At 52.1% G+C, this 27509-nt stretch overlaps 1 protein-coding gene across 2 annotated transcripts; it reads right to left on the bottom strand.

Annotated features, from left to right (window-relative positions):
* On the bottom strand, positions 1 to 25629 carry RASL10A (RAS like family 10 member A). 2 transcript variants are annotated; one of them, XM_054006683.1, is made up of 5 exons: positions 25453 to 25629; positions 16019 to 16027; positions 6061 to 6071; positions 2698 to 2844; positions 1 to 998 (listed from the first exon to the last, which is right to left on the bottom strand). In XM_054006683.1, exons 1-5 carry the CDS (start codon positions 25627 to 25629, stop codon positions 728 to 730), a joined length of 615 nt encoding a protein of 204 aa, XP_053862658.1. In that variant the 3' UTR covers positions 1 to 727. The 2 variants fall into 2 exon arrangements, with proteins under 2 accessions (XP_053862658.1, XP_053862657.1); XM_054006682.1 differs by lacking the exons at positions 6061 to 6071; positions 16019 to 16027 and having other exon boundaries at positions 2698 to 2822; positions 25414 to 25629.
* Between the last annotated feature and the right edge of the window lie 1880 nt (positions 25630 to 27509).

The raw sequence follows: 27509 nt of genomic DNA, 5'->3' as shown, positions 1-27509 counted from the left end.
CTGCAACACTTTGTAATATTTTGTAAAAAAAAAAAAAAAGTTTTGTTGAAAACATTTTGCCCTTGCCCCAACATGGGCATAAAACCAACTGGCCAAACAGTCACAACTAAGGAACATGTCTGGGGGGCTATGGAGCCCTGTTTGCAGACAAGTCAGCAGCAAAACCTCCCCCGTCACACACTTGAGGAGGACTGTGGGCCTAGGAGCCTGTAGGGATTCCCTCCACACAAAACCCTCGGGCACCCGACCTGAGCTCCTTTGGGTGGTACAGCACTCAGCTGTGGAGGCTTTACGGTAGGGGCGTGGGCAGAATATATCTCCCCCCACGCTCTGTCCCCATCTCTGTCCAACCTCAGCGTCCCCCCTGCTTTGCCCCGCATCAGCACCATAAGCCAGCTCTGGGGTTCATGTTTAAAGAATGAGGATCACACTTATGTCTTTGGCCACGCTCAGGTCATCCCCATTCCCAGCTGCTCCGGAGCCTGTGTCATGTGCTCAGTCCCTGAGAAGTTGGGGCACAGGTGCCCAGAACAATGAGTCCTTTTTTGCACTGGTACAATCAAGAACAGTGGAACCCCTGGCGTCAGGAGAGGCAAGGTGGTGGTGGGAGGGTCCCCTCGGCACACAGAGCCCATTTCAGGAGGTGATGGGTAACCAGTTCCCAACCCTCTCCCACTCTACTCACAGAGCAGAGGGAGCGCCCCCTGGAGGTGGCTGGCAGCATGTCTCACATGAGGCTGCATCTGGTTGTGTGCAGCGCCCCCTGGAGGCGCATACTGGAGTGGTGGTGTTTGTAGCCCCGGGCCAGCGCACTGCTCAGCAGCTCCTTGAAGAGCAGGACAATGTGCCAGTTGTACTTGGCAGAGCACTCCATGTAGCCGCACTTCCAGCTCTTCTTCACCAGCACCGAGAGTGTCCGACGCGGCGTGAAGCGCTGCTTCTGCTGGTCCCGCTTGTTCCCCACCACGATGATGGGGGCCTCATTGGTGCCACCTGTCCTGCGGGAGCAAGGACACGTAGATTAGGGAGTCTGCATGGGGCACGAGCAGTCTGAGAGAAGCCTCATGGAGAGGTGACCAGCCCTGGAGAGGGGGAGGAGAGAACTTCTAGTAGCCAGGTGCCCTCCCACTCCCAGCCCCAGCTGGCCTCAGCACCAGAGGTGATGTCTTTACACAACCGCTCTCATCTGACTCTAGGTTGTCCAAACAGAGCCACCTCCCCTCCTGGAGCCAGAGTTTCTCTCCTCTTCCCTCCAGCCAGGATGGTGAACTAGGTGAAATATACATCCCTCTTAAGTTGCGGGACGCACCTGTGATCCCCCAGCGCCCTAAGTGAACAAGCTAATTCCTATGCCTGGGTCTCGGCCCATGGCCAGCCTAACCAAGGAGATGGATCTGCCCTGGAGCCTGATGCAGACACGGTAGGTTTGGCCATGGCTGCCAGCTGCAGAGATCTGAATTTAGGGCAGAGGTGGCCTAGGCTGGTGGCTGGTCACTCCAGGAAGAAGATCTCCAGTGCTTATTTTGTGCCAAGGCTTCCCAGCACTTCTAAGCTTAGCAGTTCGGGAACCATGGGCTCCCGGCCAGCAACCGCCACTCTCCAACCGCCCAGCTCTGAAGGCAGCACCACCGCCAGCAGCAGAGGCAGGAGCACCTGGGCAGCGGCAAGCAAGCGCCTTGAGGAACATCTCCTGGCAGCAGGCTCCGCAGGCAGGGACCAGCTCCCGGGGGCATTGCTGGCCAGTGCCTGGCTCCTTTGGGAGTGTATTGGGGCGGAGCTCAGAGCTGTGCTGCCACCCCGCCTGTGCAGAGGCAGCTGGCTTGGGGAGCAGGCACAAGCACCAGCTTCCTCTGGGCTCTGGGGGGTGCACAATCCCCCGCTCCGCCTCTGGCCCTGCCCTTCCCGAAGCTTCCACCCCCACCCTGCCTCTTCCCACCCCTCCTCTGCCCCTGCGCCGCCTCTTCCTGCCCCTTCCCTCCCACAGTGCCACCCACTCCCCCAGGTGCGCCCCATCCCTGCTCCTCCAGCAGCCACAAAACAGCTGATCATGGCAGGCATGGGGTGGGGGTAGCTGCCTGCCGGTGGGGGAATCGGCACCTATGGGAGCAGGGCAGGGAGGGCCCAGCTCCCATGGTGCAGAGAACCAGAGGCCAGAGCAGCTCCCACCAGCTTCCCCCTGGTTTCTGGCAGGAGGCACAGTTTGAAGCAGAGGGGAGGCTTGCGGGGGTTATGCAGAGTCACATGCCTCCCCCGATTGCTTGGTCGCATGGTGTGGCTGAGACCCTGCCCTGCGGGGCAGCTAAGCCAGCGAGCTGCACCAGGCAGGGAGAGGCGGAGGCAAGAGGAACCTGCAGGGAGGGGCCGCTGCTTTCCGGGAGGGAGGGGCTGCCCGTGGGAGGCGTGACCCCAGCAGTTCTGGGTTGTGCCCCCCCAGTCACTAGGCACAGGTCATCTCTGGTTTGAAACCTCTGTGCTAAATGGAAGGCAGAAATCTGGGGGGGACACGTGACCCTGCAGTGCAAATATGCTTGCTTGCCCCGGGCGCTAAAATGAGCCCCGGCACATTTTTCATTTCAAATTTAAGCCCTGAGGAACTCCCAGGATCTGTGGCCCTTCCCTTTCCCCCACTCCCTCTGGGAGCTGAAATGGAGCCGTGGGGGCACCCAGCTGCCTCCCCCCGGCCCTCCACACACTCACCTGTTCTCCAGGATCTGCTGCTGGACCATCTTTACGTACTCAAAGCTCTCGGGGTTGCAGATGTCATACACCAGCACAATGGCGTTAGTGTTCCTCAGCCCACGGCATGTCAGGTCCAACCACTCCTGGGGGAGAGAGTGCAGGCTGCTCGGGGAGGGGCAGAGCCATCCCATCAGCCTCCACCCCACCACCGGAGGGAGGCAGGTGTGGGGCAGGGAGGCTTCAACAAGCAGAGGGGAGAAGACCGAGATCTCCTCTCAGCTCTCAGAGAGGACGGCTGAGGGTGGCAGGCAGCATGGGAGCCCAGGATTGCTTAGTCCCTGTCTGGGGTCATTGGGAAGGGGGTGGGTGTTGCTTGGAGACTGAATTGCCCAGGGCAGGGGGATGGTCCCAGGCTGCGATTTGGGAGGGGTGGGGGGGGGACAGATAACTGCATCAGGCAGAGGGAACCATCGGCCACTCCCTTATTGACTCATGAGAGTGCCCCAGCCCCTGCCCTGGGCTCCCCTCCCTACTCTGTCACAGCGGCATGTGCATGCAAACCCCACACCTACCTGTGTGTTTGGGACACCTGCCCAGCCGCTGAGCTGCTCTCAGGAGTTGCTATCAGAGCTGGCTGGAAAGGGGAAGTCCCGTTTCCTGGAAAATTCTGGGGTGTCGATGTTTCATTTCCTATTGGAACAGCATGTCAACATCCCGGAAATTCCATTGGCCACAATGCCCGGGAGCTGGACATCAGGGCTGGCGCCCAGGCCACCCATGCAGCTGGACAGCCTGCCCACCCATCAGCCAGCCAGCCAGGACACCTGACCAACCGACCTGCCTGCTTGGCTTCCCAAAGTTTCGATGGAGTCAACACATTCCCATGGAACGTTTGTCACGTCAGCCGTTTCCAACAAACACTGTTAGGTCTAAAAAACGTCACCCTGCTTTATTGTTAGACAAGAGTTTTCTGCCCTCAGGGATGTGTTCAGCCAACGAAAGTTTGTTCTGATGATGTAATGATTTTTGTTCAAGTCCTCAACTGGCGTAAATCAGCATTGAATCACACCAGTTGGGGAGCTGTCCCCACTGCAGCATTGATTTACACCAGCTGGGTTTGCCAGAGGAGTTATGACGTTCCTTTTCAGTTTGCTCATGTTGTTGGCTTTAGCTGTTAATAAAAAACCTCACTTTGTGAATCTAACTCTGCACCCTTGAACAGGGCTGCTCCAAATGCAACCCTGGCCTACATGACACAGCAGCTGAGTTTAATTTGTTTTTTTCTTGCCCAGAAACACGCCCATGCACTTAGACGTGGCCATTTGCAGCCACACAAACCCCAAAGCCAGGAGCAGCAGATGGTCTAGGCTGCTCCAGTAACCGGCACTACCAGCTGTGATGTATCAGGTTCTTCAGAGACAATGTTCTCCCTGATGGTGGCTTAGAAGGTAGGAAATCAACTCAAACTCAGTTAGAGGCTCCTTGAAGATCAGGGGAAGAGATGAGAAATGCACATCTATGTTCAAACCAGTGCTTTTAATCAGAAATTGGGTGGATGAAGACTCGGCATGATGTTGCCTTTAATTCTTTCGATGACCATGACTAGGGCTGTCCATGCTGCCCAGGAAAGTGTGTTACGGGGCACTGACTGCTCGGGACTCACTTGGCCTAGCTTGTCTGTCCTTCTTGACTTTGGGAAACAACTCAACAGGCATTGCAACCCTAGAAATGGATTCAGCTGAGCCCCAGAGAACGTCTCCCTAAGCATGGAACACCCTATCACCACGGAGAAAGGGTGGGAAGCCAGAATGCAGAACAAAACTCAGCTTCCCAAGAGAGCAGTGGGATAAGCCATGGAAAGTAGAAGCTGGGAAGTGCCATATGGGTTATCAAGTCTAAGCTTCTGCAATCAGTGATGCTTCTCCTCTCCGCAGGCATTCTCAGCCTGAGGGGCATGACCCACAGATGGTTGCAAACAGGGTCAGGGGGCCACGACCCTGAATTGGGGAGATGGAAAAGGTTGAGAGCCATTGCCCAGAAGGCATTATCCTGTCTCTTCAGGAGCATTTCCAATGATGGGGTAAGGAGGAGGCTACTAAATGGGTGACCTGATGAGGAAGGGATCAATCCTTTATATAAACCTAGAGGGAGGAAGGGAGCAAAGGACCAGCATCGAGCCAGCCAGGGTCTAGTCACTGACTGGGAAGCTGTATGCCCTGGCTCTCCAGCCCCGACAGGCTCACGTGCTGTGCTCTGCTGCCAAACGAGCCACAGAGGCCTGGAGCCGGTCCCCTCGTGGTGGGAGCCCTTTCCACTCACCTCCAAGGCGAAGGGCCCCTGGGACCAGCAGAGTGCAGAAGACCCAAGTGGGGATCTCAGGCATCACCCCTATGTAATGGGCCTTTCACCTCTGGGGCGGTGTGGTGAGCACAAACCCTTCTCCCCAGCAGAGGGGTTTTGGAGGCAGCAGAATCAGGATGGGGGTGGGGGCTCCCACACCTCTCCAAGTTCCCTTCAGCACAAGGGGCAGCTGGACACAGTTTATCAACATTGTTGCCCCTGTGGCCCCAGGCCAAGCCAAGTTGAGCTCAGATGCCTGGACACCTGGTTGGTCAGGCCAGTCTCTGCCTTCTAAGGAAATGCATAATGGGGGATACAGGCCCTATTCTTCTAGCTGCCAAATGGCCCCCCAATGCCTGAAAACAGCGATGATGCTTTTCCCACAGGAAACGTGACTCCTCAGTCGAGTTCGGCGTGTGCGACGGAGCCTGCAGGGAGAGGCCTGAGCCCCTTCCGAGTCTGACCCTCCTCTTCCAAGACAGCTCCCCGCAGAAGGCACAGAGCAGACGGCTGATGCAGACAAATCTGGTTTGCAGCTAATCAGGCTCTTGCTTCCCACAGGTGCCTAATGCCAGAGTAACCATCTGTTCCCTGAACCCAGGTGTAGCTGGAGTGGTGAGGCTGCATCCAGAAGTGACTGGAAGTGAAGTGACCCGCCCCAGCCTCCCATTTCATCTGCCTGTGCTCTTCTTGCGGCCCCTGACAAGCAGCCCAACCCCGGTCCCTTCAGCACCTCCCCGGCTTCAGTGGAACCACAATGCTGCCTGTTGCATTGTCGGAACCCAAGAGTCTCTGAATACTTTACAAACTAGGCTCAGGAATACGGTGACCAGACGTCCCGGTTTTATCGGGACTGTCCCGATATTTACTTGTTTGTCCCGCGTCCCGACCCATGTTCGGTCAGGACGCCAATTGTCCCGATATTTTGCACTCCGGCACACAGGCGGAGAGGGCTCGTGCCCCTCCGCCCCCAACTCAGCCCCGGCCTCACCCTGACTCCACCCCCACCCTGCCCCATAGGATCCCTCCCCAAATCCCTGCCCTGGCCCCGCCTCTTCCCCAAGCACGCTGCATTTCTCCTCCTCCCCCCTCCCTCCCAGCCTTGCGCGAATCAGCTGTATGGCAGCGCCAAGTGCTGGGGGGGGGGAGCAGGACGTGGCAGTGCGCTCAGGGGAGGCGGAGGTGAGCTGGTGTTTAGCTGCCGGTGGGGGCTCAGCCCCCACCAATTTTTCCTATGCTCCGGCGGCTCTCGTTTTGTTTTGTTTGTTTTTTTCCCACCGCTGGTGACCTTCCCTCCCTCCCCCCATTCCTGATATTTCATGTCTCTCATTTGGTCACCTTACTCAGGACTCACAACAGCCATTACCGAAATGCAGCTGCTTCTTGGGTGGATGGTGACAGTTGGTTAATTGACACAACAATATCACAATCAGTTTAGGACAGGAAGTGTAGAAGAACCCTGTATCCAATGAAACTGCAGGTGGCTTTCAGAGGCCTGGTCTACACTACGACTTTAATTCGGATTTATCAGCTTTAATTCGAATTAACCCTGTAACCGTCCACACAACGACGCCATTTAATTCGATGTAAAGGGCCCTTTAAATCGATTTCTGTACTCCACCCCAACGAGCGGAGTAGCGCCAAAATCGATTTTAGCAATTCGAATTAGGGTTAGTGTGGCCGCAATTCGATGGTATTGGCCTCCGGGAGCTATCCCACAGTGCATCATTGTGACCGCTCTGGACAGCAATCCGAACTCAGATGCACTGGCCAGGTAGACAGGAAAAGCCCCGCGAACATTTGAACTTCATTTCCTGTTTGCCCAGCGTGGAGAGCACAGGTGACCACAGATACCTCATCAGCACAGGTAACCATGCAGGCTGATAATCGAAAAAGAGCACCAGCATGGACCGTGAGGGAGGTACTGGATCTGATCGCTGTATGGGGAGAGGATTCAGTGCTTGCAGAACTTCGTTCTAAAAGACGAAATGCAAAAACTTTTGAAAAAATTTCCAAGGGCATGATGGAGAGAGGCCACAATAGGGACTCTGAGCAGTGCCGCGTGAAGGTCAAGGAGCTCAGACAAGCCTATCAAAAAACAAAGGAGGCAAACGGTCGCTCCGGGTCAGAGCCGCGGACATGCCGCTACTACGCCGAGCTGCATGCAATTCTAGGGGGGGCTGCCACCACTACCCCACCTTTGTTCGTGGATTCTGGGTCGGGGATAGTCTCGACGCCTGAGGATTCTGCCGATGGGGTAGAGGAGGAGGAGGAGGAGGATGAGCTTGCAGAGAGCACACAGCACTCCATTCTCCCCAACAGCCAGGATCTTTTTCTCACCCTGACTGAAGTACCCTCCCAAGCCTCCCAAGCCAGTACCCAAGACTCTGACCCCATGGAAGGGACCTCAGGTGAGTTTACCTTTTAAAATATAAAACTTGTTTTAAAAGCAAACGGTTTTTAATGATTACTTTGCCTGACTTTGCATTCGCGGTCAGTTCAGCTACTGGAAAAGTCTGTAGCTACTGGAAAAGTCTGTTAACGTGTCTGGGGATGGAGCGGAAATCCTCCAGGGACATCTCCATGAAGCTCTCCTGGAGGTACTCCGAAAGCCTTGCCAGAAGGTTTCTGGGCAGTGCATCCTTATTCCCTCCTCCATGGTAGGACACTTGACCACGCCATGCTTGCAGCAAGTAATCTGGTATCATTGCCTGACAAAGCCTAGCAGCGTATGGTCCCGGTGTTTGCTGGCATTCAAGCAACATCCGTTCTTTATCTTGTTGTGTAATCCTCAGGAGAGTGATATCACTCCTGGTAACCTGGTTGAAATACGGGAACTTAATTAAGGGGACAGAGGTGGCCGTTCCTACTGGGCTGTTTGCCTGTGGCGGAAAATAAATCCTTCCCTGCAGTTAGCCAAGCGCAGATGGGAAATTGGCCCTGAAGTTTTCCGCGTTTGGCTAGCAGGGTTCTTCCCTGTTACCAGCCACGCGGTGGGGGGAGGGTACCGTGATCATCCCAGAGAATTCATGGCAAGGGGGGGGGTCGGCGGCGGGGGGGGGGGGTAGTTTGGTGCCTGCAGGGATCTTCCCTGATACCAGCCATGCGGTGGGGGGAGGGGTACCGTGATCATCCCAGAGAATTCATGGCGGGGGGGGGGGGGGTTAGTTTGTTTTCTGGTGCTGCTGAATGTTAACAGAAAAACCGCAGCACTCTACTTGCCTGAAGGGGCCCAGACAAGCCCCCCCACACTGCCCCCCCCCCCAACTGGCTGAGATTGGCCAGGCTTCTGCAGCACTCTACAGGCTATGCTTGGTATGTGGGAAAGGAGGGTGCAGAAGCTGTAAAACAATGGCTTACCATGGCCGCATGCAAGCCGAATTCTGTTGCCCAGACCTGTGATCTCTAGCAGCAAAGCCACAAGCACTCAGCATTAAGAGGCAAAATGCGACCTTGCACAGAAATCACATGTGCTATGTAATGTGAACAGTGTTGGTCACCGTGAAAGAGTATAAGCATTGTTCTGCAAAATGTAGCTTTTAAAACAATTCTCTCTTTTTTCCCCTCCCTACAGCAGCTGCAAATTCCTCAAGCCTCCCTCCTCCATCCCGAAGGTTATCACAGATAAGGCGTCGTAAGAAGAAGACGCGGGAGGACATGTTTTCTGAAATTATGCAATCCAGCAGGAGTGACAGAGCTCATCTGAATGAGTGGAAGGAAACAGTTTCAAAGTATAGGAAAGAAGTCAGTGAACGTGAGGAGAGGAGGGACCAACGTGAGGAGAGGAGGGACCAACGTGAGGAGAGGAGAGACGATCGAGATGAGAGATGGCGGCAGGAAGACCAGAGGATGAAGGATGCAACGCTGGGGCTGCTCCGGCGTCTGGTGGAGGTTCAGGAACGGCTGCTGGAAAACAGACTGCCGCTTCAGCCCCTGTTCCACCCTCCCCCCTCCCCATGTTCCGTATCCTCCTCACCCAGACGTGTAAGAACGCGGGGGGGGAGGCTCCGTACACCTTCCCATTCCACCCCAGTAGACAGCCCAAGCAAAAGGCTGTCATTTTTTTAACCTTTTCTTTGTGGCTTTTTCCTTCCCAGCAATCCTCCTCCCAAATACCACCCGGGTTCCCTCCCTCTTTTTCTAATCTATTAATAAAGAATAAATGATTTTTAAATGATAGTGACTTTATTTGGTTTGAAAGAAAGCTGGGGGAAGGGGCAGGGTGGGTTCCTTACAGAAAATCAGTCAGTAAAGGGGGAGGGTTTTCATGAAGGAGAAACAAACAGATATTTCACACGGTAGCCTGGCCAGCCATGAAACTGGTTTTCAAAGCTTCTCTGATGCACAGCGCTTCATGGTGTGATCTTCTAATCGCCCTGGTGTCTGGCTGCGCGTAATCAGCAGCCAGGCGATTTGCCTCAGCCTCCCACCCCGCCATAAAGGTCTCCCCCTTACTTTCACAGAGATTGTGGAGCACACAGCAAGCAGAAATAACAATGGGGAGATTTCTTTGGCTGAGGTCAGAGCGAGTCAATAATGAACGCCAGCGACCTTTTAAACGGCCAAATGCACATTCTACCACCATTCTGCACTTGCTTAGCCTGTAGTTAAACAGCTCCTGACTCCTGTCCAGGCTGCCTGTGTATGGCTTCATAAGCCATGGCATTAAGGGGTAGGCTGGGTCCCCAAGAATAACTATGGGCATTTCAACATCCCCAACGGTTATTTTCTGGTCCGGAAAGTAAGTCCCTTGCTGCAGCCCTTTAAACAGAGTAGTGTTCCTGAAGACGCGAGCGTCATGAACCCTTCCCGCCCAGCCCGCGTTGATGTTGGTGAAACGTCCCTTGTGATCCACAAGTGCTTGCAGCACCATTGAAAAGTACCCCTTGCGGTTTATGTACTCGGTGGCTTGGTGCTCCGGTGCCAAGATAGGGATATGGGTTCCGTCTATTGCCCCACCACAGTTAGGGAATCCCATTGCAGCAAAACCATCCACTATAGCCTGCACATTTCCCAGAGTCACTAACTTTCGTAGCAGCACCTGAGTGATTGCTTTGGCTACTTGCATCACAGCAGCCCCCACCGTAGATTTGCCCACTCCAAATTGATTCCCGACTGACCGGTAGCTGTCTGGCGTTGCAAGCTTCCACAGGGCTATCGCCACGCGCTTCTCAACTGTGAGGGCTGCTCTCATCTTGGTATTCTGGCGTTTCAGGGCAGGAGACAGCAAGTCACAAAGTTCCATGAAAGTGCCCTTACGCATGCGAAAGTTCCACAGCCACTGGGAATCGTCCCAGACCTGCAACACTATGCGGTCCCACCAGTCTGTGCTTGTTTCCCTTGCCCAGAATCGGCGTTCCATGGATAGAATCTGCCCCATTAACAACATGATCTCCAAAGCACCGGGGCCTGTGGTTTCACTGAATTCTGTGTCCGTGTCCATGTCCTCATCATGCTTGTCGCTGCGCTGCCGCCGCCGCCGCTGCCTCCTCGCCTCGTTTTTCTGGTCCTGGCTGAGCATAAACTCCACAAGAACGCGCGAGGTGTTTGCAATATTCATGAGTGCTGTCTTGACCTCAGCGGGCTCCATGCTTGCCGTGGTATGGAGTCTGCAGTGTTCACCCACCCAGGAAAAAAGGCGCGAAAATGGTTGTCTGCCGTCCGTTGCTTTCATGCAGGGAGGGAGGGAGTGAGGCTGTACCCAGAACCACCTGCGACGATGTTTTTTGTCCCATCAGGCACTGGGATCTTAACCCACAATCCCAATGGGCGCAGGAGACTGCGGGAACTATGGGATAGCTATGGAATTGCTACCCACAGTGCAACGGTGCAGAAATCGACGCTAGCCCCGGTACTTGGACGCACACCACCGAATTACTGTGCTAGTGTGGCCGCACTCATTTCGACTTTATACAACCTGTTTCTCAAATCCGAATTATCTAAATTCGGATTAATCCCGTAGTGTAGACAATGCCAGAGAGGCAGCGTGTAAACAGCCCAAGACATAGAATCATAGAATCACAGGGTTGGAAGGGACCTCAGGAGGTATCTAGTCCAACCCCTGCTCAAAGCAGGACCAACCCCAACTAAATCATCCCAGCCAGGGCTTTGTCAAGCCTGACCTTAAAAACCTCTAAGGAAGGAGATTCCACCACCTCCCTAGGTATCCCATTCCAGTGCTTCACCACCCTCCTAGTGAAAACATTTTTCCTAACATCAGGATTAACATGCCAGCTCCTACAGAAAGAACTAGGGGATCTGTAATGACCACAAGCAGCAGGGCCGGCTCCAGGTTTTTGCCTCTCCAAGCATAAAAAAAAAGAAAGAAAAAAGCCAGAGTGCCGCCGCCGAAACAAAACAAAACAAAACAAAACAAAAGAAGGGCTGGAATGGAACGCCGCCCCTTGAAAAGTGCTGCCCCAAGCACATGCTTGGGAGGCTGGTGCCTAGAGCCGGCCCTGCCAAGCAGCCAGGGGCTCAGTTCGACATCTCATCCATAGGGTGCTTCCACAGCAGCCTCTAGTGCCCAGTTGGTTCAAGACCAGCTGAGAGGTGAGAGCGCCATCTACTGAAGCAGGTGTTCCTGTGAGGTCTCCCATTCAAGTACTGAACAGACACAACTTGGCTTTGGAGTTCAGACAGGTATATGCTGGCCCTTGCACCCAGCTGTGCATAACCCACCCTGCGCCCCCAGAGGAAGCTATGCAAGGCAAACCCCAGCTTGCTTTTGTGCATTGACATTCACTGCAGCAAATACCTGGAGAAAGCAAGTATGTATTTTAATAAACTTGCCGGTAAAGCAAATCCCTCTGCCATATGCCATTTGTGGCGAAGCCTTTTTTGTGAAGGATCAGACAAGGACTCAAATGTTGCTGAAAGGAATTAGAATAATAAAACAGCTCCTCTGGGAAATGGGGAAAGCCTCCCGTTAATTGGAGCTTTGAGGCAAATACATGAATACATGCAACATGATCCAGGCCAGGTGGGAGCTGACGGGGGCTAACAATGAGAATGGAGCTTGAATGGTTTGTTAATGTCACAGGCACCTGGAAGACGGAATGATAGCCCCATGCGGACCATTTTACTGCATTGTTTTTTCCCACCAGGGCCCAGTAATAAGTAAGACCAGGGCCAGTGCAAGGAAGTTTTGTGCCCTAGGCAAAACTTCCACCTTGTGCCCCCGCCCCGCCCTGCGGCAGCTCCCCACCCCCGCCACCCTGAGGTGCCCCCCCACGGCAGCTCCTCCCCCTGCCCTGAGGCACCACCCCCACCCCCCACGGCAGCTGCCCCCCCCCCCAGGGAGCCGTGCGGCAGCTCCCTACCCCAGCTTACCTCTGTCCGCCTCCTCCCCGAGCACGCCGCCCCCGCTCTAATTCTCCTCCCCTCCTAGGCTTGTGGCGCTGAACAGCTGATTGGGAGGCGGGAGAAGTGGAGCGGCGACGGCGTGCTCGGGGAGGGGGCGTAGCAGAGGTGAGCTAGGGTGGGGAGCCTTGCGGCAGCTCTCCCCCCCCCCCCCCCCGCCCTGAGGCACTCCCACGGCAGCTCCCCACCCCCCTGGCCCCGGGGAACTGTGCGGCACCTCCCCACCCCAGCTCATCTCTGCTCCGCCTCCTCCCCGAGCACACCGCCCCTGCTCTAATTCTCCTCCCAGGCTTGCAGCGCCAAACAGCTGATTGGTGCTGCAAGCCTGGGAGGTGGGAGAAGTGGAGCGGTGACCGTGCACTCAGGGAGGAACACTGTAAAAAAAAAATTGGGGGCACCGCTTTTTGCACCCCCAAATCTTGGTGCCCTAGGCAATCGCCTAGTTCGCCTTAATGGTAGCACAGGCCCTGAGTAAGACCTTTGTGTCTATTAACATGGTGGCTCCCCTTCCCTCACTCCTGCTAACCAGACCTTCATTCTCCCCCTCTCTGCTCTGGCTCTGCGGCTGGTGCCCAGCAGTGGGGTTTTTTAGCCTACTTACTCGCTAGGCATGACAGCTTCTCACACCAACTTGCGATTTTAAAACAAACAACACTAAAACTCACAGCCAAAGGGGGAGACCCCTTACCCCCAGCACTGTTTTGGGAGAGGTCAAAGCAGCTGCCGAACCTGGGTCAAGACTCTGGGTCAGTTGACAGGTTTCTTATGATCGTTTCCATTAGCAGGATTTCTGTGCTGGTGAAATTCGCCCTTGGAGGCCGGTGGCCTGTGTGCAAGTACAGCGCGGGTGCAGCACCCGGGCAGGTACACAGAGCCTGAGCCAAAGTCAGCCAACATCAGCAGGAAGACTTCCCTGGACTTCAGTGGGCTTGGATGAGACTCATGCTTCCATCAGTGTTCCTCAGCCTTGACCCAGGAGGTCCCCAGCACCTTCAAGGTTAGCTCAGGGACTCTGGCCTCCAGGGTTGAGAACAAGCAGAAGAAATATCAGCCTCAAAGGCAAGATGGTCTAAGAAGGTGACAAGCCACTGAAAGCAGGACCTTAGGGTAAGTCTGCCCTACAGCTGGGGATGTGGTTAGCAACTTGTTCTGAGGTCCCCACACTAGCTGTACTCTAGCTAGCGTGCTAGAAATAGAAGTGAGGCTAGCATGATGCAGGCTTCAGTGTGGGTGGCACAAGCGAATACGTAACAGGGGGTCAGGCAGGCTTGTGCAGCTGTGCTAGCATCCTTACTTCCCTCTTAGTGAGATAACTAGATTGAAGCCAGGATGGGACCATCTACATAAGCTGCAAAGCAGATTTTTATTATTATTATTTTATGAATGCTCATAGAATTTCCAGCACTTATGTTCATTCGCAGGCAGATCTGTTTGAATGTTTGCCCATTGTTCTGTTTGGATAAAGTAGCAGATTTGGGGACGAGGAAAATGCTCCACTGAAGTCTGATGACTGAAATGGTTTGAAAGCATTTCGAATAGAATCATAGAATCACAGAATCTCAGGGTTGGCAGGGACCTCAGGAGGTATCTAGTCCCACCCCCTGCTCAAAGCAGGACCAACCCCAATTAAATCATCAAGCCGGGCCTAAGGATGGAGATTCCACCACCTCCCTAGGAAACCCATTCCAGTGCTTCACCACCCTCCTAGTGAAATAGTGTTTCCTAATATCCAACCTAGACCTCCCCCACTGCAACTTGAGACCATTGCTCCTTGTTCTGTCATCTACCCCCACTGAGAACAGCCGAGCTCCATCCTCTCTGGAAGCCCCATCTTTGGTAATGATCTATTGCCTTGTTGGTACGCGCACTATAAAATCCTGTGCTCAGCAAGACTCTTTCTGGGACCCGTGTATCAGAAGCCTGCCGGTTTCTGCAGAAATCAAGAAGTATTTACATTTGCAGCACATGGATGTAGGGGTGTGGTTGTGTGTACATATGCAAATGCACACAAGTGTGTCAGTGTGTGCCTTTGCATGTGTAGAGGTGTGTAGTTTGTGTGCACGGGTGTATTCTCTGGAGAAGATTTTCAAAAGCACAAATGGGAACTGAACACATAACTGCCCTTTGTGCTTTTGAAAAATCTGTTCTGGGCTGTGTGTGTTGTGTTGTGTTTTCACCTCTACCAAGTGTTTACTTCACAGGGTTGTTGTTTTAAAACATTCTTTATGAGTCAAAACTTATCAACAAACTCTGCAGTGGGCCCAGGAGAGGAGAGCAATCTGCCAGAACCCACACTCCCTGCAAAGCCGTTTGACATGGAGTTTGCTTTCTCTCCCTGGATCCCGTTCTCTAGTCTGAAAGACCTGAAGATCTGACCCCTTGGTGCTGCAGAGTCATCCATGAGCAGATCAAAGGGCTGCTGTTAGAGAGTCAGAAACAACACTGCATCTATGGGGAAGTTAATTTCACCCACAACCCTCTGACGAGAACATCAACACCAAGGCCTAGATGGGGCCAAACCAACCATTACATTATTGAACCATCAGCCAAGATGTAAGACTTGGTGGACTAAAATCAAGCATGTGGCATAGAATCACAGAAATGTCGGGCTGGAAGGGACCTCGAGAAGTCATCAAGTACAGCCCCTGTGCTTAGGTAGGCCTAAGTCAACCTAGCCCATCCCTGACAGGTGTTTGTCCAGCCTGTCCTTAAACTTCCCATGGTGGGGATTCCACAACCTCCCTTGGACACCCTTTCCAGAGCTTAGCTACCCTTAGAGTTAGAAGGTTTTCCTGATAGTGTCCTAAAATCTCCCTTGTTGCATATTAAGACCATTACTTCTTGTGCTATCTTCAGTGGACATGGAAAATGATTGATCACCCTCCCATGTTTGAGGACTGTTATCAGGTTCCCCCCCCCAGTCTTCTTTTCTCAAGACTGAACATGCCCAATTTTTTAACCTTTCCTCACAGCTCACGTTTTCTAAACCTTTTGTCATTTTTGTTGCTCTCCTCTGGACTCTCTCCAATTTCTCCACATCTTTCCTAAGGAGCGGTGCCCAGAATTGGACACAGTACTACAGCTGAGGCCTCACCAGCGCCAAGGAGAGCAGGACAATTACTTCCCAGGTCTTACATACGACATTCTTATTAATACAGCCCAGAATGATATTCGCCTTTTTCACAACTGCATCACACCGGGGACTCACAATCAATTTGTGATCCACTCTAACCCCCCGATCCTTCTCGGCAGTACTGCTGCGTAGCCAGTTATTCTTCATTTTGTAGCTGTGCATTTAATTTTTCCTTCCTAAGTGAAGCACTTTGCACTTGTCTTTATTGAATTTCATCTGGTTGATTTTAGACCAGTTCTCTAATTTGTCCAGGTCATTTTGGATTCTAATCCTGACCTCCAAAGTGCTCGCAACCCCTCCCAATTTAGTGTCATCCACATATTTTATAAGCATGCGCTCCACTGTCCAAGTCATTAATGAAGATATTGAACCATACCAGACCCAGGACTGACCCTGTGGGACCCCACTAGATACACCCTCCCAGTCTGACAGTGAACCATTGATAACTACTCTAAAGATCTTTCAACCACTTGTGCACTCTCCTTATAGTAATGTCATCTAGACCACATTTCCCTCATTTGCTTATGAGAATGTCATGTGGGATTGTGTCAAAAGCATTACTAAAATCATGATCTAGCACATCTACTGCTTTCCCTCTGTCACTAGGCCAGTAACCCTGTCAAAGAAGGGAGTTAGGTTGGTTTGGTATGATTGTTCTTGACAAATCCAGGCTGGCTATTCCTTATAACCCTTTTATCTTCTAGGTGCTTAAAATTGATTGTTTCATAATCTATTCCCGTATTTTTCCAGGTATCCAAGTTAGGCTGACTGGTCTATAATTCCCCAGGTTTTCTTTCTTCCCCTGTTTAAAGATAGGTACTATGTTTGTCCTTCTCCACTCCCCTGGGACCTCCCCCATCCCCCATGAGCTCTCAGAGATAATTGCTAAAGGTTCTGCGAATGCTCCAGCTAGTTCCTTATGTACCCTAGGATGAATCATGTTGTTAGCCTGCAAAGCAGTGCAAATTGGTTTTTGAGAGAGGATCTTTTAAAGCAGGTGTAAATGCTGCCTCTAATCTACCCTCATTTAAGACACCAGTCACTGGCCCTTCCAATATCTCAACAAGAAAGGATCATTTATAGAAAGGGACGATGTACCTGGCTAGTATTTTTCTGCATTCTCTTGGCTCTCCCTGGAATTAGTCAGGCTTAGGGACTAGAGACAGGCTTTTTTTGATTAAATGTTTTTGTTCCTTGGAAAATGCTGATCTGTCAAAATTGTGACTTTCCATAGGAATGTATCAGTTTTGATGAAGCATTCATCAGGAAGGTTTCTCAGGTCCAGGATGGAATGTCTGGTCAAAACCAGAGAGAGAGAGAGACTAGTCAGTTGGTTAGACACTCACGTGTTCCTCCTCCTCCAAGCCAGGCTGTAGAGTCTGTCTCTTTCTTTCTCTCAGGCCCAATGAATATTTACTTATTTTACAAAGTGGAACAGCTCCAACAGCAGACACTGAGGCCTGGTCTACACTACGAGTTTAGGTCGAATTTAGCAGCATTAAATTGAATTAAGCCTGGACACGTCCACACGACGAAGCCCTTTTTTTCGACTTAAAGGGCCCTTTAAACCAGTTTCTCTACCTCCGACGAGGGGATTAGCGCTGAAATCAGCCTTTCCGGGTCGGAATTGGGGTAGTGTGGACGGAATTCAACGTTATTGGCCTCCGGGAGCTATCCCACAGTGCTTCATTGTGACCGCTCTGGATAGCCCTCTCAACTCAGATGCACTGACCAGGTAGACAGGAAAAGCCCCGCGAACTTTTGAATTTCATTTCCTGTTTTGCCCAGCGTGGAGAGCACAGGTGACCACACAGAGCTCATCAGCACAGGTAACCATGATGGAGTCCCAGGATCGCAAAAGAGCTCCAGCATGGACCAAACGGGAGGTACGGGATCTGCTCGCCATATGGGGAGACGAATCAGTGCTAGCTGAACTCCGTTGCAGTAAACAAAATGGCAAAATATTAGAAAAAGTCTCAAAGGCCATGAAGGACAGAGGCCATAACAGGGATGCACAGCAGTGCCGCATGAATATTAAGGAGCTAAGGCAAACCTACCTCAAAGCCAGAGAGGCAAACGGAAGGTCTGGGGCAGAGCTGCAGACATGCCGCTTATACGCAGAGCTGCATGCCATACTAGGGGGTGCAGCCACCAGTACCCCAACCCTGTGCTTTGACTCCATCAATGGAGAATCACGCAACACGGAAGCGGGTTTGGGGGATGAGGAAGATGATGATGAAGACAATGAAGATAGCTCACAGCAAGGAAGCGGAGAAACTGGTTTCCCCAACAGCCAGGATATGTTTATCACCCTGTACCTCGAACCAGTAACCCCCAAACTCACCCAAGGCGTGCTCCCAGACCCTGAGGGCACACAAGGGACCTCTGGTGAGTGTACCTTTGTAAATATTACACATGGTTTAAAAGCAAGTGTGTTTAATGATTAATGATTAATTTGCCCTGGAAATCGCGGCCAGTACAGCTACTGGAAAAGTCTGTTAAGGTATGGGGATGGAGTGGAAATCCTCCAGGGACATCTCCAGAAAGCTCTCCTTGATGTACTCCCAAAGCCTTTGCAAAAGGTTTCTGGGGAGGGCTGCCTTATCCCCTCCGCCATGGTAGGACACTTTACCATGCCAGGCCATTAGCACGGAGTCTGGAATCATTGCATAACAAAGCATGGCAGCGTATGGTCCCGGTGTTTGCTGGCATGCAGACAACATCCATTCCTTATCTCTCTTTGTTATCCTCAGGAGAGTGATATCATTCACGGTCACCTGGTTGAAATGGGATGATTTTATTAAGGGGACATTCAGAGGTGCCCGTTCCTGCTCAGCTGAACAGAAATATTCCCCGCTGTTAGCCATGCGGTGGGGGAGAGGGGTGAAGTGATCATCCCAGAGAACTGGGTGTGTGTGTGTGGGGGGGGTAGTTGGGTTTGTGCTGCATGTTAACCCGGAAACCACAGCCCCTCCTTTTACATTGCAAACCCATTTTAAAGGGCCAACCCAATGGATGCTTGGTATGGGAAATGAGGACGCTGCTGTTTGAAACCATTCCCACATGTTATGAAGGTTGAAAAAGCCAAAAGACTGTGGCTTACCATGGCTGCCTGAAAGCCGAATTCTGTTGCCTGGCACTGCGTGAGTGATCTCTCCCACCAAACCGGCAGGCCCTCAATATAAGAGGAAAAATGCGACCTTGTAACGAAAGCACATGTGCTGTGTAATGTGAACAGCAAAATTTAATGTGAAAGAGTGTACCCATTGTTCTCTAAAATGTGTCTTTTTTAACCACTTCTCCGTTCTCCTCCACCAGCTGCAAATGTTTCTCCTTCACAGAGGCTAGTGAAGATTAGAAGGAGAAAATGGTGGACTTGGGATGATATGTTCTTGGAGCTTCAGATGTCCTCCCACGCTGACAGAGCACAGCAGAATGCGTGGAGGCAGTCAATGTCAGACTACAGAAAAGCACAGTATGAACGAGAGGAGAGGTGGCGGGCTGAATCGCGGGATGAAGAGAGCAAGTGGTGGGCTGAAGACGATAGGTGGCGTCAGCTTGCAGACAGAAGGCAAGAGTCAATGCTCCGGCTGCTGGAGCATCAAACTGAAATGCTCTAGCGTATGGTTGAGCTGCAGGAAAGGCAGCAGGAGCAGAGACCACCGCTACAGCCCCTGTGTAACCAACAGCCCTCCTCCCCAAGTTCCATAGCCTCCTCACCCAGACGCCCAAGAATGCGGTGGAGGGGCCTCCGGCTACCCAGCCACTCCACCCCAGATGATTGCCCAAGCATCAGAAGGCTGGCCTTCAATAAGAGTTAAAGTTTTAAAGTTTTAAATTGCAGTGTGTCCTTGTCCTTCCCTCCTCCCTCACTCCACCCAGCACTTCCCTCCTTCCCCACCCCTCCCAGGCTACCTTGGCAGTTATCCCCCTAGTTGTGTGATGAATTAATAAAGAATGCATGAATGTGAAGTAACAATGACTTTATTGCCTCTGCAAATGGTGCTCGAAGGGGGGAGGGGAGGGTGGTTAGCTTACAGGGAAGTAGAGTGAACCGGGGGGGGGGGGGGGAGGGTTCATCAAGGAGAAACAAACAGAAATTTCACACCGTAGCCTGGCCAGTCACAAAACTGGTTTTCAAAGCTTCTCTGATGCGCACTGCGCCCTGCTGTACTCTTCTAACCGCCCTGGTGTCTGGCTGCATGTAATCAGCAGCCAGGCGATTTGCCTCAACCTCCCACCCCGCCATAAATGTCTCCCCCTTATTTCACAGATATTGTGGAGCGCACAGCAAGCAGCAATAACAATTGGAATATTGGTTTCGCTGAGGTCTATCCAAGTCAGTAAACTGCGCCAGCGCACTTTTAAACGTCCAAATGCACATTCTACCACCATTCTGCACTTGCTCAGCCTATAGTTGAACAGGTCCTGGCTGCCTGTGTACGGCTTCATGAGCCATGGCATTAAGGGGTAGGCTGGGTCCCCAAGGATAACTATAGGCATTTCAACATTCCCAATGGTTATTTTCTGGTCTGGGAAGAAAGTCCCTTCCTCCAGCTTTTGAAACAGACCAGAGTTCCTGAAGACGCGAGCATCATGTACCTTTCCCGGCCATCCCACGTTGATGTTAGTGAAACATCCCCTGTGATCCACCAGGGCTTGCAGCAGCATTGAAAAGTACCCTTTGCGGTTTATGTACTCGGTGGCTTGGTGCTTCGGTGACAAGATAGGGATATGGGTTCCGTCTATTGCCCCACCACAGTTTGGGAATCCCATTGCAGCAAAGTCATCCATTATGACCTGCACATTTCCCAGAGTCATTACCCTTGATATCAGCAGGTCTTTGATTGCCTTGGCAACTTGGATCACAGCAGCCCCCACAGTAGATTTGCCCACTTCAAATTGATTCCCGACTGACCGGTAGCTGTCTGGCTTTGCAAGCTTCCACAGGGCTATCGCCACTTGCTTCTCAACTGTGAGGGCTGCTCTCATCCTGGTATTCTGGCGCTTCAGGGCAGGGGAAAGCAAGTCACAAAGTTCCATGAAAGTGCCCTTATGCATGCGAAAGTTTCGCAGCCACTGGGAATCGTCCCACACTTGCAACACGATGCGGTCCCACCAGTCTGTGCTTGTTTCCCGGGCCCAGAATCGGCGTTCCACGGCATGAAACTGCCCCAGTAACACCATGATTTGCACATTGCTGGGGCCCGTACTTAGTGAGAGGTCTATGTCCATGTCAATTTCCTCATCACTCTCGTCGCCGCGCTACAATCGCCTCCTCGCCTGGTTTTGCTTTGGCATGTTCTGACTCTGCATATACTCCAGGACAATGCGCGTGGTGTTCATAGTGCTCATAATTGCCGCGGTGATCTGAGCGGGCTCCATGATCCCAGTGCTATGGCGTCTGGGCTGAAAAAAGGTGCGAAACTATTGTCTGATGGAGCGAGGGAGGGGTGAGTGACAACATGGCTTACAGGGAATTAAAATCAACAAAGGTGGCTGTGCATCAGGGAGAAACACAAACAACTGTCACACAGAATGGCCCCGCCCCCAAAGATTGAACTCAAAACCATGGGTTTAGCAGGCCGTTGATTTCACAGAGGGAGGGGGAAGCAAATGAATACAGAACAAATCTGCTCCATCTATCTTTTACATCTTAGGCTGGCAGCAGACGGTGCAGCATGACTGAGAGCCATCGGCATCTTCTGGGTGCTTGGCAGAAAATGCTACATTACGACTGCTAGCCATCATCGTCAAGACGGTGCAATAGGACTGCCGGCAGGACTGAGTCTCCAGCAGACAAAACATGTCTGCCCAGGCGCCTCTGACCGAACTCACTGAGGAGTACGACGATGATGGATACCAATTGTAATACACCATCTACTGCCAAAAAGCAATTAGCTGCTGCTGTGTAGCAATGCAGCACCACGTCTGCCGGCACCCAGATGACATATGGTGACGGTGAGCTGAGCTGAGCTGAGCTAAGCGGGCTCCATGCTTGCTGTGATACGTCGTCTGCACAGGTAACCCAGGTAAAAAGGCGCAAATCGATTGTCTGCCATTGCTCTGATGGAGGGGGAGGAGCCTGACGACATGTGCCCAACCCCCCCGCGACACTGTTTTTGCATCATTAGGCATTGGGATCTCAACCCAGAATTCCAATGGGCGGCAGAGACTGCGGGAACTGTGGGATAGCTACCCACAGTGCAACGCTCTGGAAGTCGATGCTAGCCTCGGTACTGTGGACGTGGTCCGCCGACTTAATGCACTTAGAGCATTTTATGTGGGGACACACACAATCGACTGTATAAAACCAATTTCTATCAAACCGGCTTCTATAAATTCGACCTAATTTCGTAGTGTAGACATACTCTGAGAGACAGCCTCTCCACAACAGCCAAAACCCCAGTGGTTTGGGCATTTATTTGGGATGCAAGAGACCCAGGTTTAAGTCATCTCAGGACCCATATGTAAATCCATGATAGAGATCATCTTGAATAGAGGGATTGCCAATCAATCATCATAAAGAGACCCCAGTTCAAGTCCATGCTCTGATGTGAAACAGGGACATTTTTGAAATCTCAAAAAATTTCATGGGCTAGGAAAACTGTCCTCTATTAGTAAGTGGAGCAGACAGATAGAAAGAGCACATCCCTTGGCATGGCAGATTGTCTTCATGGCTGTGTCTGAAAGCCCTTCATCTTTGAGAGAAAGAACAAGAGTGCCAGAAGCTTATCACATGGGCTGTTTTGGACTTTAAAACCAGGTTAGTTTTGCTCTGCTTGTGTGTTAATGAACTCAAGAAACTTTGCTTAAAAGAAAAGTGGTTTGCCCCAAAAAATGTCCCTGCTTTGGCACCATTACTGCCCGTCACCCCAGGGGTGGCTGCTTTTCAGTGAGTGCTGTTTGTAAAACAGAGATGAAACCTGATGTCTAATCTCTAAGGGGCTGATACTGCAGCCCTCCCTGTTGAGTAGTGCCTTCCTCCATGAGTAAACCCATCCATTTGGATCAACTGTTTGTGGTGGCAGGTACTGCTTAATATGAGGAAGGGCAACATAGCTGATTCCTCAACTACATTATTACCTACACATGGCCAGCTAACTAGTGAGATGGTTAGTCAGTCAATTTGTCTGAAAGGGCAGGTAAGGCAGGAGGAAGGATTTTCAAACAGGCCTGAAGGTAGTGATGAATGTGGGGCCAATTACACTGTACTTATTGCCAGGGTCTTTGAGGCCTACAAGATCACGCCTACTGGGATGGGCAGTTACACAAGCAACGGTGACTAGTTATTCTGGAAACCTTCAGAGATTATTAACGGGCAGCTCAGTCCTATAATCTCTATGGCTCCTGGACGTATATGAAGGTGGTTATGGAGCCATGCAGTAGTTGCTATGGCAGCTGTGCACCAAAAGGATGATGAATCAGATGTGACTGGCTCTCCATGAAACACTTGACATCATATTCAGAAAGCTTGTCAAGGTGAAGAACGTAAGTACTTAGGTTGTGTCTGCATCCTGTAAAACTTGCCCATACCGGTATTGCCCTGGCCTCTTCTTTTGTCATTCAGTGTTGCACGCATTCTAAAGCAATATGCATTTCCTCACCTTTTGGGGGCGAAGCCAGACTTTGAGGCACCTGCTCCCCTATTTGGTGTAAACTTTGCTTGTGCCAATCAGAAACGAACACAAACAGGTTTTGGGCCCCGTCCCCTATGACACTTCTATGATGTCATAGTTGGTACTTTATGGGCCTGCCTGCCACGTGCAGGCAGGGAGAGGAGAAAGAAAAACGAATCCTGTGTATCCTGTATACACCCGTAACCGAGCCTGATCACCTCGAAGCCTCTCTCTCAGCTCACGTGTTTCAAACAGAGTGTCTACGTTTGCCGGTCGTTATGCGTTGGTTTGTATTTGTAAGTATCAGTTATTACTAATTGCTGCATCTTTGTTTATAAATATTGTTAGTAGATATTTTAGTCATTGTGTGTTTTAAGTTTCATTAACTCTATTAGCTAATCAAACGCTGCTCCCTTACCCCTTGTAATTATCCCCAATAAAACTTTAAATTGATTCATTTTAGTTGTGTGTGTGTGTGTGTGTGTGTGTGTGTGTGTGTGTGTGTGTGTGTGTGTGTGTGTGTGTGTGTGTGTGTGTGTGTGTGTGTGTGTGTGTGTGTGTGTGTGTGTGTGTGTGTCTGCAGCTTGCATCGTGACCCATACTCTCCTTGCATCCCTTACCAATATAGTCTATTGCCACGTGCAGCCTGGTAAATAACAGGCCTGCATTTTCTTTCGCCCCTGTGTGCTCGTGGCAATCCACAGGTTGCAGAGTAATTTGCCTTCTTTTTTCTGCAAGAACAGAAGGTCTTTTAGTGGTCAATTTAGTCCTATAGATCAATAAACTAGCCAATGTTATCCTATAGATCAATTTGTCCAGTGGGATTTTGACACCTGAACTCTGTAAGGTTCTTCACGCTGCTAATTCTGTCTTCAGAACCATTTTAGCCCCGAATCTGAATGAATGTAGTCATCAAAGTTGTGCTTTATGATTTCACTCATCTAGTTTTTCTCATCCAGAATGGGCCTTGAACACACCCAAAGTATTTGAAAATTGGATCAAGCTATCTGGTTGCTTGTTCTATGCATGCTAATTGCTGATATGATCCTCACTGTCCTCTTAAAAGGTGTGCAGGACTGTGGAGTGTGTGTGTATGGGCAAATAACTTTACATGCTGCCCAGAATGTGCGCTGAACTCTTAGGATGTGATTTTCCAAAGCAAGAGGAGTTGTAAAGTGAGTTAATTTCAGATCCACCCAGCAAAGGGTTAATGATAGGAACAGTAATACATGTGACTTTGCAGTATGTATGCAAGTGTGTGTGTGTAGGTGAATGCCTGCATGTGTGTACATCCCATTTGGTACAGGAATTTGATACGGCAATCATTCAGCACATCCCTGTTTGGCATGCAAATTTAGGATTTGTTCATTCATACCCAGAACAACCACCTTTCCCTACTGTTTGGAACCAAACACATAGTGAACGTTGGATTAAATCAGTAATGTTAAAAAACTCCGTGGATGACAGCATTTCCCATTAACTCCACATGGACTGCAGTTCTCTTTTAGTCTCTGTAGCTGAAATAGGGTGGAACAAAGTAGTGTCCAGGACTACTCCACTGAGGGATTGATTACAAGGTCATCAGGACAAATAGGAAGTGCAGGAGAAAGAATTTGGTTGAATGGTATGAATTACAGGGAGAAGAGTGACTTTAAATACATAAAAAGAAAGGTGATCTGAGAAGCTGCCGCTGGCTTAATGTGCTAGTACCCAGCCTGAGAAGAACATTTACTTACAATTTATTTTCCTAGAGACATATTGGGTGGGATTTTTAAAAACGCCTAAGTGTGTTAGGCACATAATTCCCATTGATTTCCAGTGTGGACTGGGTACCCAACTCTGAAGAATCCCTCTCGTCTATTGTTATTTAGATGTTAGGTTGCAAACGCTATAGGGCAAGGGATTTTTTTCCAGTTAAGCAACATACACACTTTGGTGCTGCAGAACATGCACTGGTGGGTCTAGATGGAGAGGGCAAAGGGCATTCACTATTCCACCAGCCTCTGTTGCTCTCCGGGCCACTCCCAACCTACGCTTCCCTTTTAGCTACAGAAGAAGTGATGGAAACCCTATTGCTCCAGACACTTGGAACTAGACTGGACAAAGCACTAGAAAAATGCTTCAGGAAACCAGTGCACCAGACCATGGGAGGGATGGGCCAGATGGGACCTAGTAGAGCGTTTCCATCTCTAACAAACGCCTGCCTGGGGTCATAGGCAGAACTCAGACTCAGTCCCAGTCACATGCCCACAGCCTGGCCTAGTGGGAGAGGGCTCCTACCTGAGAGCTGTTTGCCGGGAAGGCAGTTAAGTAGGGGACGTCCATGATCTTCATGTCGTACATGTTCCCGTTGTAGATGACCGAAGGTCTGTAGATGTCACGGGACCCAGTGGGGCTGTATGTGTCTGTGAAGTCGTTGTACAGGAACTGGCGGATGATGGCGGTTTTCCCCACCTTTGGGGCTCCAAGAACAGCCACTTTCAACGTTTCCACCATGATCCCCATGCAGTACCTCGGCCAGCTCCCCCGCCCGGACCAGGGAGCCAGGTGCGGCGGCAGCAGGGGTAGGGGTTAGATCAGGACCATGGGCACTTCCCTGCAGGCTGCTTAGGGCTCTGCCAGCCAGCAGCCAAAGTTCTGCCCAAGTGCCCGAGCCCGGCTGGCCGCTCCTCGGACATCTGCGGCCGTTCGGTGCCAGCAGCTGATCCGCCAGGCCCCGCGGCTCTGACTTGCTACCGGCAGGAGAAGGTCCTTCGGGGCTGAACCGAAGCCAAGCTGGAAAGGTCGGCGCGGTGCTCGGGCACGCAACTAACGGCAAATCGGAGTGACTCTCATTGCACTCTGCAGCGAGTGACCCAGCGTGTAATGACACCGACCAGGAGGGGAAGGGGAAGTCTCCGCTCAGTGTCACAATAGATCCCACTGGAGGAGCAGTGACTCTGTAACTCCCCAGTAAGCTCCCAACGCCGCCCGCGGGGATCCTGGCAGATCGGAGTCCCCCCAAGAAAAACAGCAAACCCCAGGAAAACGATTCCACAACGCCCGGGCGCTGCTGGGGGATGTGTCTGGGGCAGGAGGCCCCCAGCCGTCTGCCCCAGGACCGGTAGTTTTGCAGTTCCTACCCCAGCGGTGCAAAGCGATCCTGGCGCTCTCTGCATGCCTCTGGCCGCTCCTGCTGGACTGGAGTTTGCTCCGGGCATGTGCCCGTCGGCTACCCCCTTAGAGGAGCATCAGCCCAGCCAGGGAAGGCCCAGTTCCCCCGAGGCCGGGCTGACCCCCGGAGCCGCGGACGCAGGACAGGGATGTCACCAAGCCAGCGCTCGGCATAGTGCATTACACCCGCGTCCTCATGGGCGCTCGGCACTTCCAGCGCCGTGGGCTCAGCCGCTCTCCGGCGCGCCCTGGCAGCGAGCTCCGAGCCCTCTGCTTGCAGCCCCGCTCAGCCCGCCTCCTTCCTGGGCTCGGTAGCGCAGCTCCCCAGGCCAGTGGCTCGCTCCCTCCCAGCGCTGCTGCCCGGATCGGGGGCATGCTGCGGAATACGGCCGCCCGCTGCGCTCCAGCCCGAGGCCAAACGCACAAGGGGCTGGGGGTGGGAGCCTGTTCCCGGCGAGGGGGAAGGGATCCGAGGAGCCGGGAGACTGCTGGAGACCGGTGCTCTAACGCCAGGGAAATCTAGGGGCCGGGGCTGGGCCAGTGGAGGGAAGCCGAAGCACCAGCTGAATTGTGATGCAAAGCTCTGCCGGGACGACTTCAGTCCCAGCCCCACTGGTGCCTTCGCCTCCCCACCCACCCCGTCTGCGGCTGCAGGGCTCCCTCCTCAGAGAGGCCAGCCGAGACTGCGACCCCGCAGCGCCTTTGTCTCGCCATCCAAGCAGGCTGAGGGAGGGAGGGAAATTTGCGAAAAGCCCAGGCTGCGTTGACAAGCCCAGCGGGCCTGGGGCAGCAGGGCAGGTATATGACTCTCCCCTTCCATTAGACCGCCGCTTCCAAGGTGCACTTGGCAAAGCGACAGGCCAGGGGGAAGCTGATAACATTATGTTACTAGCATCCCTGGTCTCCTCTTCTCTCTCCAGGGCTCAGGCCCAGCCTACCACCCCGGCAGGGGAGCCCATTACATACCCAGCTGAACCCAGCCCCTGGGACTTGTCAGAGCTGAGAAGACAAGGTTACATTGTTCAGACATGGCTGCCTACCAGTTGGAGCCCTGCTCCTGCCAATACCCATGCTTACCTGTGTGCACCTGCCTAGGCCCCTTGGGCTCAAGGTAAGGCTGCGGGCAGGCCAGCTGCTAGCTCATCCCAAAGCCCCTAGGCCTCACAGAAAATGCAGAGCTGGGTGCTGGGATTGTTAAAATAGACGGTAAGTTGATAAGAATG

The sequence above is a fragment of the Malaclemys terrapin genome, chromosome 16, assembly GCF_027887155.1.
Source record: "Malaclemys terrapin pileata isolate rMalTer1 chromosome 16, rMalTer1.hap1, whole genome shotgun sequence".
In the NCBI taxonomy this organism is placed as follows: domain Eukaryota; kingdom Metazoa; phylum Chordata; order Testudines; family Emydidae; genus Malaclemys; species Malaclemys terrapin.
This window is presented reverse-complemented; position numbering and strand designations above follow the sequence as displayed.